Source organism: Oncorhynchus mykiss, chromosome 12, assembly GCF_057628025.1.
Source record: "Oncorhynchus mykiss isolate SJ-2025 chromosome 12, ASM5762802v1, whole genome shotgun sequence".
NCBI classification, from domain to species: Eukaryota; Metazoa; Chordata; class Actinopteri; order Salmoniformes; family Salmonidae; genus Oncorhynchus; species Oncorhynchus mykiss.
The window spans coordinates 25,412,421-25,436,577 of record NC_143033.1 but is presented as its reverse complement, the minus strand read 5'-3'; the positions used below and the strand labels follow the sequence as shown (position 1 = coordinate 25,436,577).

The window sequence follows — 24,157 nt, the reverse complement described above, 5'->3', positions numbered from 1 at the left end:
CCCTCTTCCATAAGGCCCCATCATCTGCAAATAATGACCTCCCAATATCCGGCTGTACCTGAGAGTAAGCGTCATGGATCAAGATACAGAACAACAGAGGACTAATCACACTTCCCTGTGGTGTACCATTATCCACCAGGTAGCTGCTGCCTGATAGGGACTTTCCCACCCTCATCTGGATAGACCTTCCATTCACATAAACTGAAATGAGGCAAACTATTAGAATATTTGCAACCAGGAAATGGATTTCTGTATAGGGAATATACCACCCTGTACCATGAAATACAAAGGCGCAACCAAAAACAGCTAAGAAAAATAAACTTTTCCGAGGATAAAATAGAGATGCTAGTGTCAGGTTGGTTGAGTACAAACAAAAGGTTTTATTTGGCTCACTCAGTTGTGGTTTGACCAATAAAAATAAAGACATAGCTACAAAGAAAATACCATTATGACAATTGAAGTTGCTTTAGCAATGACAAATATACTTCATATGAATAGGCAACACATACCAATAAGCCATTCATCCTCAATAGCTCCCTGCTGGTGTAACCAATGTGAACTGGCTAGCTAGTTTGTGGCGTGATGGGTAACGATGCTTCGAGGGTGGCTGTTGTCTATGTATGCAGAGGGTCCCTGGTTTGAGCCCAGGTAGGGGTGAGGAGAGGGACGGAAGCAATACCCTGTACCAAGCAATACCCTGTACCACACTGGCTTATAGGCCAACAATGCTGAATGAGTCATGCCACCACATTCAGTAGGGTCTTTTGCGCATAATTTATCACCTGCACATTGAGTCTTGAGCCTTTTCTGTTCACATAGTTTATCTAGTGCTTTTATAGCGATGTAGTTTCCGTCTATTGCTCCATTTGTATTTATAACAAACAAACCCCTCTTGATTTCAACCTGTTGTGCGATGGTGTATGGAAATGGTATGTTCGTTTTGATGATGATTGCATCCAAAACATTGGCTCATCAAGGGCTGTGAGATGCTGATCGACAAGCTGCCTCTGAAAATTGCTCTTTGCCAAAAACCGAAGCACTTGGATGTGCACAGAAATGGCATTATTGGCACGTGTTTGGCTTTCTAAAGTAAGTCTTAAATTCTTGCAAAAATCATAGAAGATTGGTTTTGGGAAACGATATCTGATGAGCCAATCTGTACATTCTGCTCAAAAGACCCACCTGTCTCTAAAAACGTGCTCTCTGCTAAATGCAGCCTGTGTCAAATCTTCCAACAGAGCAAGATCAGCCATCTCTCATTGATTTCCCATTATCTCAGTCTTTTATAGTATTTCAACAATGGTTCCACTTTCACACGTGCCTCTAATTTAACTAATTACTGTACTTTATTTGGATTATTACCGTAACAAACGCATCTATGTGGTCACATTTTAGCCTGTCAAGATATGTTGCATGAATTCACAATGAAATTGAACAATGACTTAATTATTACTCTCACAATTTCAACACATATTTTCCCCATGGACTAGGCCAGTGGTTCCCAACCTTTTTTGGTTACTGTACCACCAACTGAATTTTGCTCTGCCCGGAGTACCCCTGAAGAATCCCTCATGTGCATTTTACCAGTATGCCTATAGATGTATGACTCTTCTCAAGTACCCCTAGAGGTCCTAGTACCCCGGGTTGGGAACCATTGGATTAGGTACAGTAAACTATGTTTGACAAGCAGTTCCCTATTCCACAATTTGGCACTGTCAATTTACACACACTCTCCAGCCAAAGTTTATTTTGATAAATCTCACTTTGCGTGGACATTATCCCACGCATGGTTTACGCACAGATTTTTCCCTACGCATGATTGATAAATGAGGCATCGGGCATTTTTGGAAATTATATATATTTTTTACAAATTTAAAATAAATTGGTCAATTTACACATTTTATTTTATGATTTTCCTTTTCCTTGATAATTCCTATGAACAGTCAGGACGATTGACTGGAATTACTACTTGGCATAGGCTACTCGTCGTCGAGGACAAGTAGGAGGATGTACTATTGGAAATATAGGGAACGAGGCAGCGAGGAGAAGTTTGTTTTCTTGTCAGTTTAGTAAAAGCAATAAGCAAACTTGCAATCGGTGATCACCCTAGCAGAACAACCCAATTCCTGATACGATGTATGACAACTATTTTCCACGGATGACAATGTTATTTTCTATCGTATCCAAAGCTCAAGCTTTATTCGAAACGCCCATTTTTGTCTCTACTAAGATGAGAGCAAGCAGTGGTAGAGCGCATGCTCAAAGCGTCGTTCTACGCAAATTTGCGCCAACTCCATGGTGAGGATGAAGCTAGCACTGTCAGGGCTGATGCTTTGCTAGCATTTATTCATAACAATAATACCAGCTACAGTTTCTGCGCTGTTTCCCCCGATATACAAGGATAATACTTCATCTATTTGCAATTATATGTCAGGTATGTGAGCTACAGGTGTAAGATTGTATTATTTTATTATGGAAGGGAACAAATATGCCTCTGTAAACAGCATTATAGCTAACGTTAGCTTCAACCACAGGCGTAGAGACAAGCACAACCACCATGTACAGTACAAAGCTAGGCCTCAGTAAGGACTAAGGCCAAACGCCGAATATATTTTATCCAATTTGGAAACAAGAAGGAGTACTTTGTCTTTTTGCATTACACGGTTGGGACAACGTGGAAGATCAACAATTCAAGGCTGACCAAGCTAAGGATTTCATGAAGAAACGACTCTTCGTCTTTGAACTGTAAAGGGAGGCATTGTATTGAATCTACCTCGGAAACAACATTATGTTTTCCAAAAACCATTAACTAGTTAACGAATAGGAACTTGTTTATTTCCCCAAGACTTGTCGTTTTAGGAAATAATCTGCTTGAAGGATTCGTTATTAACGGAGCTCTGATTGTTTGCTCACTTCGGCTGTTTGAATGTGGGATAAAATGGAGACCCCAGCGATTGTCTATGATCTTGACACCTCTGGTGGTCTTATGCAGGTAAAGCCTTTACTGTTACTATCACGATTACAAATGGTTATAACATGTTTGAGTTGTTTATCTAGTAGTAGCTAGCTAACTCACTAGCTGGTATATAGGGCGAAGTAGCTAACTAACGTTACTACTAGCTAGCTAAGCTCTCTAACGTCGTTAGCTAACTGCTGGACGCCATTGCTCTTTCAAGCAAACCTCTGCCAGAACTCATGTTACCAAACCATATCAATTCAAACCATTTACTGAAATTGGTACATTGTAGCTAATTTAAATGTGGTTTGTTGTTCTATGGCAGACTTGCCACTACAGTAAATACGGTGCAACAATGTAGGTAGCTAACCAGATCTATCACTGCACTATTTTCCTGATATTTTAGCAAATACAAGCATTGCTTGCGCCTCCCAAGTCTGAAGATGGAGAAAAAAGAAGTCGGAAACCAGATAAAAATGCCCGGAGAGCAGGGAGAGCCACGAATCACGACACTTGTGACAGTTGCAGAGAGGGAGGCGACCTTCTCTGTTGTGATCATTGTCCCGCCGCCTTTCATTTACAGTGCTGGTATGCTTATATCTTTCAATTTACAGTAATGACTTCCCGGTTTTGAACTTGCAAGGAAGGCAGCATGTGTGGTTGCCAAGTACCCAAACGACTTCATGGAGTTGAGCACAGACAATCGTGTTTTTAAATGAGCCTCCAATACTTAAAAAATTTAAATTCTTAAACCCTTACTATGTACCTATGTTTGTCCTCTGTTGCGAAACTTTGTTGAAATCCATAGTTTTGAATAAAACGTTATTCAAATACAAAGTATGGATTTCAGCAAACGAAAAAGCATGCAACAACAGAGGACCAACAGGTACAAGAATTTACACTTTTTGAAGTAATGAGTCGGTTCAATAAAAAAAAGTAGTTGAGGAACTTGGCTACATTTGTGGTTGTCTAACAACTCTGTGGGTAGCTGACTACTGACAGACAAGCTCCTAGTAGCTCTTGTTGGCTAATCTAATGCACATTCTTTGCCAAATTGTGGCGCTGTAGACTGTTTTCAAAAATATTCTGCCACATTATTTAGACCTACATGTTAAAACTCTGTAGCTTTGTACATGTTACAACTCTGTAGCTTTGTACATGTTAAAAGTGTAGCTTTGTACATGTTAAAACTCTGTAGCTTTGTACATGTTAAAACTCTGTAGCTTTGTACATAGCTACTCTAACTTGTGTTGTTGGCCATTTTTCTGTTGACATGTCTGCACTCAATTCTGCACTTAGCTACTTAGCCTTGCTTCTCTTCAGTCAAGGATGACAGATTTTTTGCATGCATTGTCTACCCCACTTAGTCGTCTCCTAACAGCCATTTCCAGTATGTAATGAGCTTGCGGATGTTGGTGCGGTTTAGTCAAGGATTTCTGCTGAAGCAGTGAGGAGCTCTGGGAACCTGGCAGTGCAGCCTCACTGACGATATGAATAATCATTAACCATGGCATGTGCTGCTGGGAGCTAAGCACACCAGAGCTGGTGGCATGAGGCACCTACCAGAGCAGAGGCCTTTATCCTCATAGCCTGCACTACAGTATATAATTTTTGCCTATGAGTTCTGCAGGGTTATTTTTATGTATTTTTTTGCTCATTGTTAAGACTTCTTCTATGAAAGTGTTATCAGTGCTGTTTTTTGCTGAGGAAAGTGGATTGTTATTTAATCTTGTGGTCCTCCTTTTTCTTGGTGGTCACTGCAGTCTTTGTCTTTCTTGGAAAGCTTGAATGAATCCATGTTAGTTTTGGACCAGCAGCCTTTTCAATAGATCCAGCACATACTTTTGCCACTGAATCACGAGACTGTGTCCCCAGGGGCCTTGGAACTCTGCCTAAAAAGAGCCGTTTGAACTCATTCCCTCTCACCTGGCTTTCATCGGCTACAGGTCTCTAGCATTTTCAGTCATTTCAATTGAGAAAAATGGCCTGGGAAAACACCATACCTCTGGAAATTGTAAACTAGGCTACATTGTGAGGGCATTGAATGTTATGAGTTGCTGATTTGCATTGAACTTCCTTGCCAGCTGTTTTGCTAATGCTTAACTTGTGTTGAACCTGCAGCAACCCACCCCTGAGTAAGGAGATGCTGCCCCCTGGAGACTGGATGTGTCATCGCTGCATGGTGCGCAGGAAGGTGGGTCAAGTCTGATGAAACATGGGGAGAAATAACCTTTTTGTTTGTTAAGTGTTATGTTGAGTGCTTCATTCATCTGGATAGGTTGGTGAGACTAGTGTGTAACCAGTGCTTTTCAGACTGTTTACATGTTTTTCTTGTGTCATAGAAGCGGGAGCTGAAGAAGGAGCAGATTAATGGTCTGCTGGAGCGCCAGCTGTCTAAGCAGTCTTCCTCCCCTGCAGCAGAGTTAGAGCTTGCCCCAGGCACCCTGAGGCTGGACCCCACGGCAGCAGTAGGAGGCACGACAGGGCTGAGGGCTACAGCTGTTGCCCAGGTCCGTCTCCTGGAGAGGAGGCCCAGCAGCAGACCCAACACCCCCACCTCCACCGCCTCCACAGACACCCCCACGCCATCGGAGCAGAATTACATGGATGACGACATGCTAGACGTGGAGGACGACGCCCAGGGCTCGGAGCCCGAGAGCTCCACCCCACACCTCAAGAGGCCCTTTGACCTTCTGATAGCTGCTGCCATGGAGAGGAACCCCACGCAGTTCCAGCTCCCCAACGAGCTCACCTGCACAACTGCACTTCCAGGAACTAGTAAAAAGAGGAGGAGAGATGAGATGACAGGAAAGAATGTGAAGCGACCGCAGCACGAGCTGGACCACAATGGGCTGGTCCCACTGCCAGTGAAGGTCTGCTATCCCTGTGGAAGGTATGGACAACAGGAAGGCCAATGTTTTAATAACAAAATATCAGTGCCTTCTATTGAACTTTATTTTTGTGTAGGCTAACTGGGATTTTTTTGGCACCAGATGTTATATTCTTACTAAGCTTGGAGAACGAATCTGGAAAGAAGATATCTTGTCCATTTATATGCAGATCACACACGATTTCAGCTGTTTACTATGAAAATATTCAATATGCCATTTATTATATTGAATGCAGCGCCATCTTCTCTGGCTGGGCTAAGTAAAGCATTCAAAAGAGCAAACAGTGCACCATTATAGGACTCTGCCTGTGGAAAGAGGAGCCGTAATTACTAGGAAAATGGTACAGTCTCCCAGTGGAGAGGGAAAGGAAACGACAGAAGGAGACATAACAGTATGCAGACTATCTTTCAGAACGCATGGCTTGGTCTTAAATGAGAGGCAGGCACCCCATTGGAACAGCGTTTTGGATTCAATAGCAGTACACATCTGTTCAGCAGATGTTTTTGTTTGAAGGCATTCCTGAATGCCAAACAGAGTTTGTGTTTTGTCTTGTTTATTTATTTGTTTTGTTTTTACAGCAGTCTATTAGAATCATGATATAAAGTAATATTTGCCTAGTTTCTTTTTTTTCTAATATTTTCCTTGTATTGGGTTGTGCGGATGAGAATCTTAAAGCTAGTTAGTTATTTGATCATGGTGCCCGGGGGAGATGTATTCAACATTCGCCTGACTGACTGGCTACCCCATTTAAAAAATAATTATTTATTTAAAAAAAAATAAAAAAGTTAGAAGAGTTGTAGAGTTTGTCTTGACGTGTTTTCGGCGGCACCACAATGTTGCTATGTGTTATTTCTGACCCTCTAGAGCACCTCTATGGGCTGGCATCAGAGCCATGGCTGTGTCAGGAATACCACAGAATTCAGAACCACATGGCTGGCCAGAGAGAAGGGGGAATTCAAACTATCTCACTGAGCATTTTATATATTCTGGAATGATGAGCCTTGGGGCTTGGCTTGGGGTCTCTACCACAGATACACTGCCAGGATTCCAGACAGTGTTCAAAATCATTCATCTCTTGTCCTCAAGTGATCCCCTCGTTCACTAAACTGTTAGGACAAACTAACCCTAGCTCTATTTTGAGGATATTTTACAGTCTACTTGTTTGATATCAATCGTATATCTAACCCATCATGTTTTTGTCAATGTCCTCTGTTTGTGTTGTAGGAGCTGCAGGCTGGCACCATTAATCCAGTGTGACTATTGCCCCCTTTTGTTCCACATGGACTGTCTGGACCCCCCTCTTACTGCCATGCCCGTGGGCAAGTGGATGTGCCCCAATCACATAGAGCACATGGTGGTAAGTCATTTTTGTATTTTATTTCACCTTTATTAAGTGTGGTTGTGCAAGTAAGCTCATAGTCACACACATCCATGTGTTGAAACATGAAGTTTTAATGGTATTGACCTGATTTTGTGCCCCTCTCTCCCAGCTGAAGCAGAGGAGCCTGACGTTGAGCGGCCGCTGCCAGCTGTTTGACCAGTTTCAGGACAGGATGTCCCAACACGCCGTCAAGGTGGATTTCCTGCAGCGGGTGCATCGTCTCAATCCCCCCGTTCGCCGAGGAGCCCACACACACCTGAAGAAAACCCTCAAGGTCAGCCTATTAGTCACTGTGAAATATAACACACCACCTCTGTGTTCACCGTTGTCACATCCTGTAACTCAATCTATTGTGTGTCTCTTGACAGGTCCCTGATGCTATAAAGTCCCAATACAAGTGTCCCCCGGCCATGATGGCCCCTGCTGGGATCCGCAATGGGGAGCTGATCTGTAACGGCAGTCCAGAATCCTCCCACCAGCACCTTACACCCTCTCAGCACTTAACGAGCGAGGACGAGCAACAGGAGGTAGGACACACTGGAGTGTTACGCAGCAGTGATATACAATGTTTCATGATAGTAAACAAATCCAATGTCTTTAATACTGATTTCATGTGTTTTGTTTTCCTGTATTGTCTCCCAGTGGCTGCGTGACGTCATCACACTCCAGTGCAGCATAGTGAGACATCTATCGGCCAAGCAGAAGGAGAAGCCATCGTCTGAGTGGGACTCTGAGCAAATGAACAAGGCCGACATCAAACCTTGTGGAACAGCGGAGGAGGGTGGTGCAGTGTGCACTTCTAACAGGACAGATTCGCCAGCCTCCAAGCCTAAGGCTGACAGTGCAGCATTTTGCCCCCAGGGGGCGCCTGCACTCAAAGAAGGCAAGTGTAGCATGTGTACAGAGAAGCCTTGTCATTACTGTGGGCCCAGTAATGTTAACAGTCCTCTGGAGCAGCTGGCTCGGACCAATGGGAGTTCAGAGGCCTGCAGACAGGAAGACCTCTACAAACTGAGAGAGCCCTCGGGTCCTGATAGGCCTATTCCTCAGACACCAGCAGCCCCTGGCCCGGAGTTACCCAACCACACTGGAAGAGCTGTGGTCAAGACTGAGAAAACCCTGTTAAAACCCTGTGCAGTGACATCATCCCCATGCACCAGTCCCTTCAAACCAGAACCCAGAGGTCCCTCTCCACCTCACAGACCCTCCCAAGGCACAGAGGGCCCTGCTCGGACCACTAGCAGCAGCACCGCAGTGACCCGTGCCCTCACCCCACCTGGAACACCATACCAGATCAAGGGCACGACCAAGCTGGTCTCCACTGCCCCACCAGCAGGTGGAAAAGTCAATATTGATGCTGTGACCCCCAGGAGTGGTTCTCTGCTCCCCAGCTCTTTCTCTATGGGAGACCTGTCCAGCTGTCTGAAGGCTGTGGCAGACTGCCATGGTGGTAAGTCTCACCTGATGTAATAAGATCGACATTTTGATTGGTTTCACATGTGAATAATTGGTGAGGAGAAGTTAGATCCACACTAACTGAATTCACTATATCTCTTTAACTTTGATTATTTTCCAGAGATTCAGATGAGTAGTCTAGATGAGAAGTTTATTGAACTCCTGGCCTGGCAGAGGATCCAGCAGTTGTTTGGCCCTAAAGCTCCTTCCCCTCCACACAGCAGCTGTATCAGCCTACCTCCTGTACCACAACCCCAGCCTACGGAAGGTAAGAAACCCTTGTTCATTATCAGGACCACCACCACCACCACCCAGTGTTCCCTATATCCCTCCCTCACTCTGACTCTGGCCATTCTAACCCTACCTCACGCCGATCATTCTTTCCATTTCTATTAACGGCCGTTGCTTCTATCCCCCTTTCATCGTCATGTTTGTAATTTCATCCCTCATTTGAATTAGTTTGTCCTATATTGTTAACTTGTTCTGTATAAAGCATCATTTTGAGGAGTTAATGTGTTATTTATTTTCTCAGCACAAAACAAGGATATCCAGGCCAGGGCTGTGTTTTATCCTTTGACTGGGAAAGGAGGAGCTTGTAGTATGTGCTACAGAAGCCTGTACATAGGAACTGGTAAGATTCCCTCTGTCCCAGATAACCCAACATGACCCAATAGCAGGAACTCCTTTTCATGTAATGGTGTCTTCCATCCCTGGCAGATTTAGCTGACTTGAGGCTGTGTCTTGTTGTTTGCAGGTGCTGACATGGACGTGTGCCTTACAAACTATGGTCATTGTAATTATGTGTCAGGCAAACATGCCTGCATCTTTTATGATGAGGTGGGTGGCTCATTTATTTCACATTCAAACATGTTCTTGGTATTGGAAACAATTTTATGATAAGTTCTGACTCGTACAGAAATAAAGTATAAATATGTTTCAGATTTATATTTCCTTGCTTGAGGGATTATTTTAGTAGCTGCTCTGTAAATTGAATATTTTATTTTGTCATTTTTCTTGCCTCGATCAGAACACCAAGCAGTATGAGCTTCTCAACTACAGTGAACACGGGACCATGGTGGATAATGTGCTGTACTCCTGTGACTTCTCTGAGAAGACTGGCCCCAGCCCCTCCAGCAGCCTGGTCTCCAAAGTGCAGAACATTATCAGTGAGTGGAGCTCCTCTGGTACCGCTTCCTATAGAAACAGGAAGGAAGTAGTTCACCTTCAACTTTTAGTAATGACCATGATGGCATATTTCCTAATGTTGTTAAAGCAGACACAGATCTGCTTTAACAGAGATGGACCTTGCTTTAACTTGCATTAACAAGGTCTGATTGTTTGCCATGTCTTTTACCCACAGAGCGCTGCAAGAGGAGGAAACAGGAAGTGGAAGGTGTGGGGGAGCCCATGGTGCTAGAGGAGGGGGGGATGAGCCAGTGTCAAGGGACTTTGTCCAGATCCTGCTGCGACTGCAAGGCCAGCAGCTCCAGTCTGATTGGGGGCAGTGGGGCAGGCTGGGAGGGCACTGCCCTGCTCCACCACGGCAGCTTCGTCAAGCTGGGCTGCATGCAGTTTGTCTTCAGTATTACAGAGTTTGCCTGCAAGCAGCCCAAAGAGGAAACCCTGACTACCCCAAACACCACCTCCCAGAGCCAGGAAGGAACAGAACCCTCTGACAAGCACACCTCCCAGCTCCACCAAGTGCCAGTGATACAACCTAACCTTGTCCCCTAGCTCTGTTCCCACATCAACAGAACCAGGCTCAGCAGCTGTACTTGTATACTGTATAAAATAAAAAGGGAAAGCGTTCTTATTTTATGTTCATACATTTGCATGAAATTAAGTATTTTTAAGACTCATATTTTGTGGGCAAGTTGCACATAGAATTTATATTTTTTGTAAATGGACAACTTTGGCATTGAAAAAAGGGATGGTTTATCGTAGACATGCGAAAAAATAAGCAACGTCACTTGTAAAGTACCCAACTTGTTGTATTTTGTGCCAGTAATGATGCTTCTTTCTCTGAAAATGCTACTTTTATTTGCTCTTTATCATTTTAGTTTGTACTGTATTTGAAAATGTAGTTCAGATGTTTGTTTTGCTACTATTGCACTACAGGTAGCAGCTATATATTCAAACCTATGTGTACACATCCATGCTTATACATACATGGGTGTGTGTGTTTTAAATATCCACACACAAATGTACATGATTAAGAATTATTTTTCAGCAGAACAAGGGAAGCATAGGATTCTGTATGCAAACTCAAATGATGGCCATTTTGGCTTAAATCTGTACAGTGCTTCATGTGAATTTTGTGCAGTAGTTTTCAAAAGTGTTAGTCCAGTTTTTTTCAATACTATGTCAACATAGTAAATGGTCTGTTTTTAGAAATAATTCATCAAATGTTTATGTACTCTGTAAATACAAATCCACTTTGACTTTGTTTCTTGTCTGTCATAATGTAAATACCTGAAGATTTTTAAGAACAAGCATCAGTGAGCACTTTGGCTTCTGTCATTTAATTTGTTGCTAACTACCAATTGTAGATGTGGGCTACATAGTACATACTGTAGCAATCCTTTCCTAGGTAAGCTAGTGCCGATCTCCCCTAAATGCGTTAACCTTATTGGAGCAGTGGTTAGCAAGCTTGCCTGGGAGACCCACAAAGGGACATTGCATGTCATCGTTTGCTACGATGGTGTCAGGAGTGGGATGTCGCATGTTAGGCCATTGGAGAGTTGTGTACATGTGAAGGACTTCATAAAATGAAGAGTGGGGGGACACTCCCAAACTGAGGAGATAGTGTAGCGACCTTTGTTTAGGTAAACTAGTTTGCCAAGACTGGGGTTCAATTGTCTCTGTTTGCTACAATACATGCAGTAAATGCACTCATTTTTTGCCGCATTGGTTAACGTTTTACCATGGGCTGTGAGTAGCTTGTTACAATGTATTAACATTGCGCTTAGCTATGTTTGTTCCGGTGTAGCTTTGAACTGTGTAGTGTAGGTTTGAGGTCAACTAGGATGTTTGTTATTGTACGAGGAAGTCCGTGTTTATAACCACTAGGTGGCACGAAAATGAACTTTTGCCAAATTCTTGAACCATAATCAACTTGTTGCATAATTTGTTAATTTTATAAAGAGGGAGTGCCAGGACAAAGGGCGCGTTTATTGCCTAGCGCAACAGCTACATCAATTCCTATGACGCTGTAGTACATACTTATGTACAGTCAGAAAAAGTACTGTACGAAGATGTTCACACTGCTTCTTGTCAGCGCTGGTCTCATCGCACTTTATGTACTTCGTAATTGGTATCTCAAACGACCAAGATGCAAAAGCAATGCCAAGTTGCATGGGAAAACTGTAATCGTCACTGGTGAGTTTGTACATTATAAAACAATGTGACACTAATGGTGGGCAATTATTCATCATCTTGTACAGTCAGTAAGTGACCGTTATCTAATGTTATGTACCGTTATTATTGGTGGTCATATGGGACTGATTCCGCATTTCTTTGCTAAATTGTAGAATTGTATTTAAAACATTTGGCGTTGGATATGAACTAGCCGTCTATGTGGGTGCGTCCCAATGGTGTCTCTCCAGGATCTAACACAGGCATTGGGAAAACAACAGCAATAGATCTGTCCAGAAGAGGTGCGAGGGTTATAATGGCCTGCCGAGATAAGCAGAGGGCAGAAGCTGCCATCAGTGACATCAAGAAGGTAAGAGAGGTGTCAGAGTCCATGTCTCACTCCAGATGTCTGGTAAACAGTTGAACCTTGCTGTAGTTACATGTCTTTGACTGAGGGGGTGCCAGTGGATCATACATGGACGATATTACTGTAGTTGCCTCAGTCAGGTTCACCCCTCACCCTTTCCCTCTCATTCACATTTTACAGATAGTTGTGCTCTGGTCACTAGCTGATTAATTTGTTGACGGGTTGGTTTATTAGTCTCTATAAAGTGAGGGACACAGAGCATCTGACTGGTCATTCTTACTTTCTCAGGAGACTGGGAACAATGAGGTTGTGTTCATGGAGCTGGACCTTGGAAGCCTACAGTCTGTGCGATCTTTTGCTGAGACCTTCCTGAAGTCTGAATTTAGACTCGATATTCTTGTCAACAACGCCGGTGAGTCATGCATTGCTGGCATGAGTCCGGTATTTAGTGTGATATTTCACATTGTGTTATAGTCATATTTGTTACATGTTCCATCCTCTCTCAAACACACCAAATCTCAATGGATTATATGGTTGGATTGGTTTCTTAATATCAAATCAAATGTATTTATATAGCCCTTCTTACATCAGCTGATATATCAAAGTGCTGTACAGAAACCCAGGCTAAAACCCCAAACAGCAAGCAATGCAGGTGTAGGACATAAGAATATACAGCAAACCTGCATTAACAAAGCAGTGAAAGTGTATTTCTTTTGAAAACATGTGTCCTCTTTATGCAGGGCTTATGAAAGGTGGCAAGACAAAGAATGGCGTGGGAATGATCTTTGGCGTTAATCACCTCGGCCACTTCCTGTTAACTGTGCTGCTGCTGGACCGTCTGAAGGAATGCGGTCCGAGTCGAGTGGTGACTGTCGCCTCCAAAGCTCATGAGTATGGCAAAATCGATTTTAACTGCCTGAGTACCCACAAAGACCTGGCTGTTGGAGAATCTGACTGGGCTTTGTTTAAGAAGTATAGTCATAGCAAACTGTGTAATATGCTCTTCACACACGAGCTTGCCAAAAGACTGGAGGGAACAAATGTCACCTGCTACAGCTTGTGTCCAGGTCAGTGCTTCAACACTTTATAGCATGAAAGCAAGACCGGATGGTATGTACTGTAACTGTGCAGAAATATACAATATGCTTACTAGTTATGTTTATTTTCTATCACAGGAGCAGTCAAGACTGAAATAGGCCGGTATTCAAGCTTCTTGTGGTGTATGATGTCGGCACCTATCCTTTCGCTCTTCTGTATGGACGCAGAATCTGGGGCCCAGACTACACTCTACTGTGCCCTCCAGGAGGGTATAGAGCCTCTGAGTGGATGCTACTTCTCCTGCTGTGCAGTACAGAAGGTGAATGCCGACGCCAAAGATGACGCTGTGGCTAAAAAATTGTGGGAAGTCAGTGAGAGACTTTGTGGCATGTCTTAATGCAAACACAGAGACCCTGCTTTTCACTGTATTTATCAGGGCCAAAACCCTGGTGGGACAATCCTGAAAATGTGTTGCTTTTCCTGATAATTCTTAACAGAGATGTATTCAAGTCCAATTGAATGCTGGAAATCTGTTCCATTCCGTTACTCTTAAGTGTGGCAGTGGGTGAAAAGTCAAAGTTATACTGAAAAGATTAAATCGATTGATTGAATATTGAATAATAAAAAAAAGCTAGGCATATCCTCTCCCCTTGTGTCAAGACTGCTACTTAACTATTCCAGAAAAACCCCAGGCCTAGGTGATATGTCTCTGGGGAAGTGTCTCTGTCCCACCACATCATTTTTTGCTAATGCATGTAGACTCCAGACTGAGGAGAAATAACGAGAAATCCACACAATGCGTCTCTGACCACCTCCTGGGTCAGAATGGCTACATTTACACAGGGAGCCCAATTATTATTTTTTTCCTACTAATTTGCCTTTTGATCAATCACATCAGCTCTGAAAAGATCTGGTGCGAAAATATCTGATGTGATTGGTCAAAAGACTGATTTTAGTGGTGGAAAAAGTACTCAATTGTCATACTTGATTAAAACTAAAGATACCTATATAAAAAATGACTCAAGTGAAAGTCAACCAGTAAAATACTACTTTAGTAAAGGTCTTTAAGTATTTGGTTTTAAATATACTTAAGTATCAAGAGTAAAAGTATAAATAATAAATAAAAAAATCCTTATATTAAGCAAACCAGCCGACACCATTTTTTTATTTTTCATTTACGGATAGCCAGAGGCACACTCCAACACTCAGACATAATTTACATGCTTTGTGTGTCTGCCAGATCAGAGGGTGTAGAGATGACCTGAGATGTTGTTACAGGAATTATATTCCTCTATGTTTTAATACCCAATTCAAATTAAACACTGTCAATTCCTAAGAATTTGTAAGACTCAAAAATCAACCAGCTGCGTTTATTCTCGAGAGTACTGAACATGATACAGTTTACCACAGATTATAAACTGAAAATGACATCATTAGTTTTCGTACTACCCCGTCTCATCAACCAGCAGTACAATGGCTGTATAGTTCTCAAGCCTTCCCACATCGTCTCTCCCTAGTAAGATCATTTACGACCCAAGCCAAGGTCTGCCTGTGTAGATAAGCATTCTAGCCAGTCTGGCTATAAGTTCATTCATTTCTACCAAGGAACAGACAGTCATTGTTCTAATTCTTGATTATATTTACACACATTATATTCAGTACTAAGGTTAAAAAGAAAATTCATACATCTATACAGTAACATAACAGTTTTCTGATTAGTCAGTCCTGATTGAAATGTATACATAATTAGTCATTATTGATAAAAAATCCCTTAACAGATGTTCTCTTGATAAGTGTCTGAATTTCACAGTCCTGCTAAGCATTAAAAATGTAACGAGTACTTTTGGGTGTTAAGGAAAATGTATAGAGTAAAAAGAACATTCTTTAGGAATGTAGTGAAGTAAAAGTTGTCAAAAATGTAAATAGTAAAGATACCTCAAAAACGACTTAAGTAGTATTTTAAAGTTATTCTGCCTAACCCTTGTGTGGTGTCCGGGTCTGTGGGACCCATTTTCAATGTTTACTAAAAATAAAAATAATACAGTGAATTATTTTTTCAACCTGAGACTCATTTGCCTTGGCTCGTTTTCTGTTAAGAACATGTAAAATAACACATTTTCATTGAGTACACACTGTGCACCCCCCTACACATTTATATTACATATGTGGGAGCAGGGTCCACTGGACCCAAGGGTAATAAAAGTGTGGGGAAGTGTGTGTGTAGGTGAAAACAAGTACAAATGAAACAAAAAGGTTTGCTGTGTGCCTTCACTCTGTCTTCCTCCTCCCTGGGCATGCTGTTTCAACATAGCACCAATAACATGTCTGTCTCCCTGACTGTCTGTCTGTCTCCCGCTTTTCTCTCACTCTTTACCCTTTGTGGTGTGTGAGACTACAAAATGTCTTGCGGGAACCTGCACAATGGTATTACAATACATTATTTCGATACATTGTAAAAAATATTCTGTATATTCCCACACTCTACCCTTGCCAGCTGCAAATTGGGGAAGGGACACAACAAATAAACAGCTATGCATGTGTGGCTCCTTACCACAATCAGTATGGCAAAAATAATCTCTGCTCAGGGCCTTAGAAATCATTTTTGCAGAGAGAGAAGCTAGTGAAAAAATGAGATCACCAAATGAAACACACTCGTGACTGTACCTTAAGTGTCCATGGACCACTCCCTCATTCTCAAAAATAGAAATATTGTTTAATTATTCCAACTTTTGATGCCCAAGGGTCTCTCTGTGTTCCACAGTTTACATTCCATTGTCGAACTCTACAGAGCCTACATTGAAATGTGTCTACCGTGTCCATGTTGTGTCTGGATTCCCTTTTCCCGCGCTATATTGAAATGTCTGTATGCATTCTGCAAATGGTGGAACAGGCTAAATCTGATAATACACAACAACTTGATGGCAGTAGCCAACTACTGTAGCTAACTAGCCAACTAACCTCTGACAAGCCAGGTAGCTAGCAAAGCTGAAGGGATTGCAAACAGGATAGCATAATTCTTGCCAAACAATAAATTGTTTTCCTAGTAATGTTGGCTAGCATTTATGAAGCCAGAAAACACTTTAATGAAAAAAGATGCCTCTCGCTCCCGAAATACGTTTTCTGGAGACAGTGCTGATGTGCTGATGACATCGCCCACTGTATGCACTTTTGGTTGCCTGATTGCATCCAGACTAAGGAGAAATCCATACACAATGGATCCTTGACCACTTCCTGAAGTGGTCAGCCAGATCAGAATACAATCTGATCACAATGCTACTTTTGTGCATCTAGACCATAGCCGCGGGAAGTAGGAGTGCTGAAGGTGCTGCAGCACCCCCTGAAAAATCTTAATAAAAAAATATTCTGAATAAAAAAACATTAAAAAATTATAATAACAAAAGTAGTGCACTGGGCCATTACTAGTCATGATTTCCTCAATCAAAGTTTGTACTGACAGATGTAGCCTATTGAATAGCCTATCATTACAGGGCTCTACAGGATGGTAGATCTCCAGGAACAGGGTTGGAGAGCCCTGTTATAAAATATGCATAAAATGCAACCTCCAATTGCAAAGTCTGCCTATGCCCACACATATTATGTCAAGGAAATTGTATATTTTGAATTCCCTCAAACACCAAGTTAGGCATGCCTAATTTCAAAATAGGCCATCATTACTGTCAATCTGAATGATAATTATTCACGTTTTACCAGTGAAACTGCATCTGCATGCCAATCATTTGATTGATCTCAATCAGTTTCATAGGAATAGCCTATACATTTTGATCTTCTTGAACTACTGTTTCATGAGCAAATTAGTGCAGAGGATGTTAACAAAGTAGTAGCCTTTCTTGTATTTTGTTTAAAATCAAAGCATATATCCTGCCTGGTGGCTCTGTTGAGTTTTGATGCATAAGATTTATTTTTGACTATTTAGCTTCAACTAACCATCGTAAAATCTCAATAGAAATTAGGTGTTTTTGGTGAAACAGTAACATTAGCCTATATGCATACTATGCTATACTAATTTGGTTTTGTTAGGTAAAATGCGAATTCTGTAACGGCATTCAAGAGAAGAAGGTGAGAACCAAGGTGCAGCGTGGTACATGTTCATAATTATTTTTAATAGAACACTGAAAAATACAAAAAAACAACAACGTGAACGAACGAAACCGAAACAGTTCTGTCTGGTACAGATACGAAACAGTAAACAACTACCCACAAAACCCATGTGGGAAAGAGCTACCTAAGTATGGTTCTCAGTCAGAGACGACAGACAGCTGTCCCTGATTGAGAACCATACCCGGCCAGAAACAAAGAAATACAGAAACATAGAAAAAATAACATAGAATTCTCACACTAGTCACACCCTGGCCTAACCAAAATAGAGAATAAAAGGCCTCTCTATGGACAAGGCGTGACAAATTCATCGTTATGTGATCTTGCAAGACATTGAGTCAGCTTTGATCTACCTTTACTAAAAGAGCACCATTGTGAGAAGTGATAATCTTCTATTTGTAATACTAATAAAGGATGAGTAGTGTTATTTGAAATGATTGAAGTGCCCTTCATGGTTCTGAAAGAACAGCGCTAAATAAACTTTGATTTGATCAGCTTGAACACATGGTTATTACAGAATAAAAGAAAACAGAGGGGTGAGCTATCAATTCATATCATTTATTTTCATAGATTTAATCAATAAATCAATTGACCAAGTAGTGAACATGAATCATTCATACATAGAATTGCAGGATGTTAGTTTTAAAACAGCCATCAAATAAAGCTTTTGGTCTAGTGTATTCATGAATCTAACTAAATAAACTATATTCTAAATGCATTATTACCTTCATATTTTGATAGCAGAAGTCACATGTAAGTGTCAAGTGTTGACACAGTGTAACGGATGTGAAACGGCTTAGTTAGCGTGGGCGCTAAATAGCGATTCAATCAGTGACGTCACTTGCTCTGAGACCTTGAAGTAGTAGTTCCCCTTGCTCTGCAAGGGCCGCGGCTTTTGTGGCGCGATGGGTAACGATGCTTCGAGGGTGACTGTTGATGTGTGCAGAAGGTCCCTAGTTCGCGCCCGGGTATGGGCGAGGGGACGGTTTAAAATGATACTGTTACAACAGCGTCAGTGGTCTAACCCTGTCTTTTTAATGCGACCATGGTATTCTGAGCAGAAGTCAAACAAATGTAGATGCGGCCTCCTTTGAGTCAAGCACACTACGAAGTAATTGAATAGTAAATCCGGACAGGTTTGTTCAGAATATTGTACCTACAGGGAACCAGTGGGACAGGTAGCCTAGGTCTCACAGGTAACAAAAAGCATGCTATACAACTAACCACGTTATATTCACGGGTTGCACTTCTACAAGGTGAGATAGAGATGTGTCACACGACCGTGCAAAACCATAATGCTACACCGTTGCAGCTGGTGTAGTTGCATTGTACATTCTCTTTGTTGAAACTATTTTCAAAAGCTCAAAATGTAAAGCAAATGCAGTGATGGCAGGGAAGACTGTAATAATAACAGGTAAGTTAGAAAATATTTAGTCCTTTAAAAATGTTTGACTGCTTTGAAGGCCTTTATTCCCAGAGACTGATTCGAATGTCAGTCTTGCCATGACATTGTCATTGTGGGAGCTCAATATCTTATCATCAGTGGTGATTTTAGCATGTAAATCTTGGTGGGTTAGGCCTAATCCCTGACCTCACTAATGCTCTTGTAGCAGAATGGAAGCAAGTCCCCGCAGAAATTTTCCAACATCTAGTGGAAAACCTTCCCTGAAGAGTGGAGGCTGTTATTGGAGCAAAGTGGGAACCAACTCCATATTAATGCCCATGATTTTGGAATGAGATGAGCAGGTGTCCTCCTACTTTTGTCCATGTAGTGTATCATTAAGTCCAAAAATGAATTTAGCAACTGCTGATTAACCCTTGAACTGTTTTAAATTGTGCCAGGTATCCTAGTGGTTAAGTGCGTTGTGCCAGTAACCAAAAGGCTGCTGAATCAAATCCCTGAGGAGACTATAAGTAAAAAATCATTGTGCCCTTGAGCAAGGCACTTAACCCTAATTGCTCCTGTAAGTCCCTCTGGATAAGAGTGTCTGCTAAATGTAAAACTGTGGTGTCATCTTTGTTGCTGTCTCATGCAGCCTTTAGTAGGCGATGCTACTGTACCTCAGGGCTTGAAGCAAGTTTCAATCAGGTTTGCGTTGCACTTCTGGAACTGTCCATGTCTTGTTCACTCTATAGGTGTGAACACTGGCATTGGAAAAGCCACTGCTATGGAGCTTGCCAGGAGGGTTGCAAGAGTAATCCTGGCATGGCACATCCAAAAGAAAGCTGAACTTGCTATAAGTGATATAAAAAGGGTGTGAGAATCTTATGAAAATCAATTATTCAAAATTTGTTTTCGAATATTCATTAGTGAGATGTACCATTAGAAAAACATGGTATGCCTATAAATATAGGCCTAGCAAATTGATATTTGTATTTCAGAAGACGGGCAACACTGATGTGGTGTACATGCAGTTAGACCTGGGGAGCCTCCAGGCAGTGCATTCTTTCACTGAGACCTTCCTGAAGACAGAGGCTAGATGGGATCTGCTCATTAACAGTGGTCATATTGTAATAAAAAGAAGACATGAGTGGAAAAAGGCTATTGGACTGTATTGCACCATCTCTGATTACTCTTCAGGTCTGGTGGTGGATGGGCGCACTGCTGATGGCTTTGCTATTGAGTTTGGGGTCAACCACCTTGGCCACTTTCTGCTGACCTGTCTTTTGCTGGACCACCTGAAGGAGGGCACTTAGGGCCATGTAGTCACACTGGGCTCCATGGCATATTGCTGGGGAAACATTGACTTTGATGCCCTTGTCACTAATAAACACCTGGGCACCGGGAGGTACAGCTGGCAGTTCTTCCACTCTTACTGCTAAAGCAAACTGTGCAACATTCTCTTCAACCACGAGCTGGCCAAGAGGCTGAAGGGTACCAATGTCACTTGCTACGGTGTTCACCCAGGTTGGACATTTCCTTCAAAATGATTAAATGGTATGTCTGTCATAATGAACAACAACGAGTCCCTCCCATACTACCTCGCCTCACCTCTAAATTAGAAATCTGGTAACTAGAAAACTCAATCTCAATGCTGGTTTCCATTAGAGGTTCCACAAGGCTCCTTTGAGTTAGGGAAGACTGCTTTGAGTTACTATGCCCCTTAGTCCTGGAATGGCCTATAGGTCACTCTAAGACTTGATTATTTGTTCCCAAAAGGTGAATTTAATCAAAAATGTAACCAATGGAAACTGCACTTGTTTTGATTGATTGTACATATTAGTTTCTACTGCCCATTTGAATCCCAACATAATTTATTTGAAATGTTGTAACTGTAATTTTGCAGTGATCATGCTTGAATTGTTGCTCACATTGTTTGAACTGATGTTCTCAGGGCACCTTTGGAAATGAGACCCTGGTCTCAATTGGTTCCCCTTGTTAAATTAAAGTTACTAAATACACTCTACAAGTCATGGGTTACAGGCTAAGGGTGTGCATTTTCCTGTGTTGGATAGTTATCAGTTCAACTGTGTTCTTTCCATTAATTAATGGGGCGGCAGGGTAGCCTAGTGGTTAGAGCGTTGGACCCCCGAGCTGACAAGGTACAAATCTGTCGTTCTGCCCCTGAACAGGCTGTCCCACTGTTCCTAGGCCGTCATTGAAAATAAGAATTTGTTCTTAACTGACTTGCCTAGTAAAATAAAATTAACTCATATCTCTATTATGTTTGGCTGAAGGAGTAGTGAAAACGGAGCTACCCCGAAACTGCAGCTTGTGGCAGAAATTCATAATCAAGCCAATAGCCAGACTGTTGTTCCTGGATCCAGAATCCGGTGTCCAGACTACACTCCACTGTGACCTCCAGGATGGCATCGAGCCCCTGAGCAGACGTTACTTCTTCTGCTGTTCACCGGAGGACGTGCAGGATGTGGTTGCCAAAGGCAAAAACTGCGTTGTTGCTAAGAAGTTATGGAAGTTCATGAAAGTGGCTGAGTGGCCTGTTTTAAGATGGCTGAGTGGCCTGTTTTAAGGTAAAGGAGACACTTTTACACACTGCTACAAGATTCAACCACTCACTTATGGACAATTAATTTTAGCAGTTTGCCCTTCACAGAAAATGTAATACATAAGATTGAATTGTTAATTTTCCCTCTTTTTGTCCCCCAGACACATTATAAAAGGAAAGGAAAGACATGAATTAAGTTGCGTATAAAAAAACTAAATGTATTGCCTTTTTAAAATTCTGTTGTATTATGGTGCCATTTCAGTCAGTGCTGAGAAAGAAATGAACAATAGTTGGTGGTTTACAGATCTTGGGGAAAATGCGCCTTGTATGACTCAATTGATTAATGTGACAAGAGAAACTGCTCATACTGCACCATTTATGTTGGCGACATTGATATCCACCTGTTTGTGACATGTCTTGTATTGACGATGATGAGTAAGTGTACCTAGGACAGGTCAAAAATGTATGTAGCTCTAGTAGAAATGGTTTGGCATATTATAATAAAAATTATACACATGATTGATTTCCCTAGGCATTACCTTATTGTCATCACTGTAAATTCAAATAGAATACGGCTCTATCGGATATAACACAGTGACTAATTCCAGCATGTTACCTACCGCACTAGCAGTGTTGGAAGCTACACTAAAAATATATAGTTTACCAAGCTACCAATAATTTCACACTGGAAGAAGTTTAGCTACACTAAAGCTACCGTTAAGAAATATATAGTTTACTTAACTAAAGTTTCTTAGAATTTCTTTTCAACACTTTGTGAAAATACATCTGAAATGTTGTAGATTACAAATTGCAAGAACAGATCGCTGTAGTCAGATGTTAACAGAATGTGTGATTTATCCTACTGAACACAAAGTGAGAATTAGGGAGATCTAATGCTGAAAAGAAAGGACATTCCTGCCTATTTCACCTATTTTATTTTAGCAAAAGTAGTAGTGTTTAGTTCCAGTAGCTATCTATGCCACTACATGGCAAAAAAAGTAATTAGCAACTGAAATCACTACTAATATTTGAATGTAGTTAAACAAGTTACTGCAAAATGTAATTAAATTACTAGTTCAATCAAATGTATTTATAAAGCCCTTCTTACATCAGCTGATGTCACAAAGTGCTGTACAGAAATCCAGCCTAAAACCCCAAACAGCAAGCAATGCAGTTGTAGAAGCACGGTGGCTAGGAAAAACTCCCTGGAAAGGCCAGAACCTAGGAAGAAACCTAGAGAGGAACCAGGCTATGAGGGGTGGCCAGTTCTCTGCTGGATGTGCCGGGTGGAGATTATAACAGAACATGGCCAAGATGTTCAAATGTTCATAGATGACCAGCAGAGTCAAATAATAATAATCACAGTGTTTGTAGAGGGTGCAACAGGTCAGCACCTCACGAGAAATGTCAGTTGGCTTTTCATAGCCGATCAATCAGAGTATCTCTACCGCTCCTGCTGTCTCTAGAGAGTTGAAAAACAACAGGTCTGGGACAGGTAGCACGTTCGGTGAACAGGTCAGGGTTCCATAGCCGGAGGAAGAACAGTTGAAACTGGAGCAGCAACACGACCAGGTGAACTGGGGACAGCAAGGAGACAACAGGCCAGGAAATCCTGAGGCATGGTCCTAGGGCTCAGGTCCTCAGAGAGAGAGAGAGAGAGAGAGAGAGAGAGAGAGAGAGAGCTAGTTGAATTACATGAAGTTCACTTCTCTCCAACAATGCACACTAGTGAATGTTATGGGCATTTGCATGTAGTGTAATTAGACTGCATACTCGAACAGGTTAGCTACCTTGTTTACAGTGCATTTGGAAAGTATTCAGACCCCTTGACTTTTTCCACATTTTGTTGCTTTACAGCCTTATTCTAAAATGGGTTCAATATTTTTTTTCCTCATCGATCTACACACAGTACCCCATAATGGCAAAGAGAAAACAGGTTTTTAGAAATGTTTGCAAATTTATTACAAATAAAAAAACATACCGTTTACATAAGTATTCAAACCCTTTGCTATGAGACTCGAAATTGAGCTCAGGTGCATCCTGTTTCCATGTATCATCCTTGAGATGTTTCGAACATCTCTGGAGAGACCTGAAATAGCTGTGCAGCGACACCCTCCATCCAACCTGGCAGAGCTTGATAGGATCTGCATAAAAAAATGGGAGAAACTCCCCAAGTACAGGTGTGCCAAATTTGTTTACATCCCTGTTAGTGAGCATTTGTCCTTTGCCAAGGTAATCCATTAAACTGACAGGTGTGGCATATCAAGAAGGTGATTAAACATGATCATTACACAGGTGCACCTTGTGCTGGGAACAATAAAATGCCACACTCAACAATGTGGTTGCACTTGCTGCAACAGCTAGGGTCTGCCTTTGTCTGTGTGAATGGGTGAGCTGGGATCTTGTGAGATATTTTCACTCTCAATCATGAGATTGAAAGGTAAAATGAGATAATTCTGGGAGGCACACTTACCCCAAAGTATAATAATACAACTGAAGAAAAAAAACTACAATTTTAAAGTCTTATCTGTTTCATGACATAACGTGTGGACATGCAATATCATAGATTAACGTTAGAGGGTAGTGTTGATTATCGTACTAGGTATGTTCACCCTCTGAAGGATGAAGAAAATATATAGTTTACTTCCTGGA

General features: G+C 41.8%; 2 protein-coding genes and 1 pseudogene across 2 annotated transcripts; all 3 read left to right on the top strand.

Annotated features, from left to right (window-relative positions):
- The first annotated feature begins 1,768 nt into the window (after nt 1–1,768).
- LOC110537242 (PHD finger protein 12) lies at nt 1,769–11,129 on the top strand. Its single transcript, XM_021623133.3, has 13 exons — nt 1,769–2,992; nt 3,363–3,544; nt 5,078–5,150; nt 5,299–5,849; nt 7,072–7,204; nt 7,338–7,502; nt 7,597–7,755; nt 7,871–8,678; nt 8,805–8,951; nt 9,216–9,314; nt 9,438–9,520; nt 9,711–9,849; nt 10,044–11,129. Exons 1-13 carry the CDS (start codon nt 2,927–2,929, stop codon nt 10,415–10,417), a joined length of 2,979 nt encoding a protein of 992 aa, XP_021478808.3. The 5' UTR covers nt 1,769–2,926; the 3' UTR covers nt 10,418–11,129.
- Nucleotides 11,130–11,896: 767 nt separating this feature from the next.
- LOC100301685 (retinol dehydrogenase 12 (all-trans and 9-cis)) lies at nt 11,897–14,085 on the top strand. Its single transcript, NM_001160514.2, is given in 5 exon segments — nt 11,897–12,061; nt 12,289–12,407; nt 12,693–12,816; nt 13,145–13,471; nt 13,580–14,085. Coding segments are annotated over 5 exon segments (984 nt in total). The 5' UTR covers nt 11,897–11,907; the 3' UTR covers nt 13,840–14,085.
- A 4,769-nt stretch (nt 14,086–18,854) lies between these two features.
- LOC110536825 (retinol dehydrogenase 12-like) lies at nt 18,855–21,529 on the top strand (annotated as a pseudogene).
- The last annotated feature ends 2,628 nt before the right edge of the window (nt 21,530–24,157 follow it).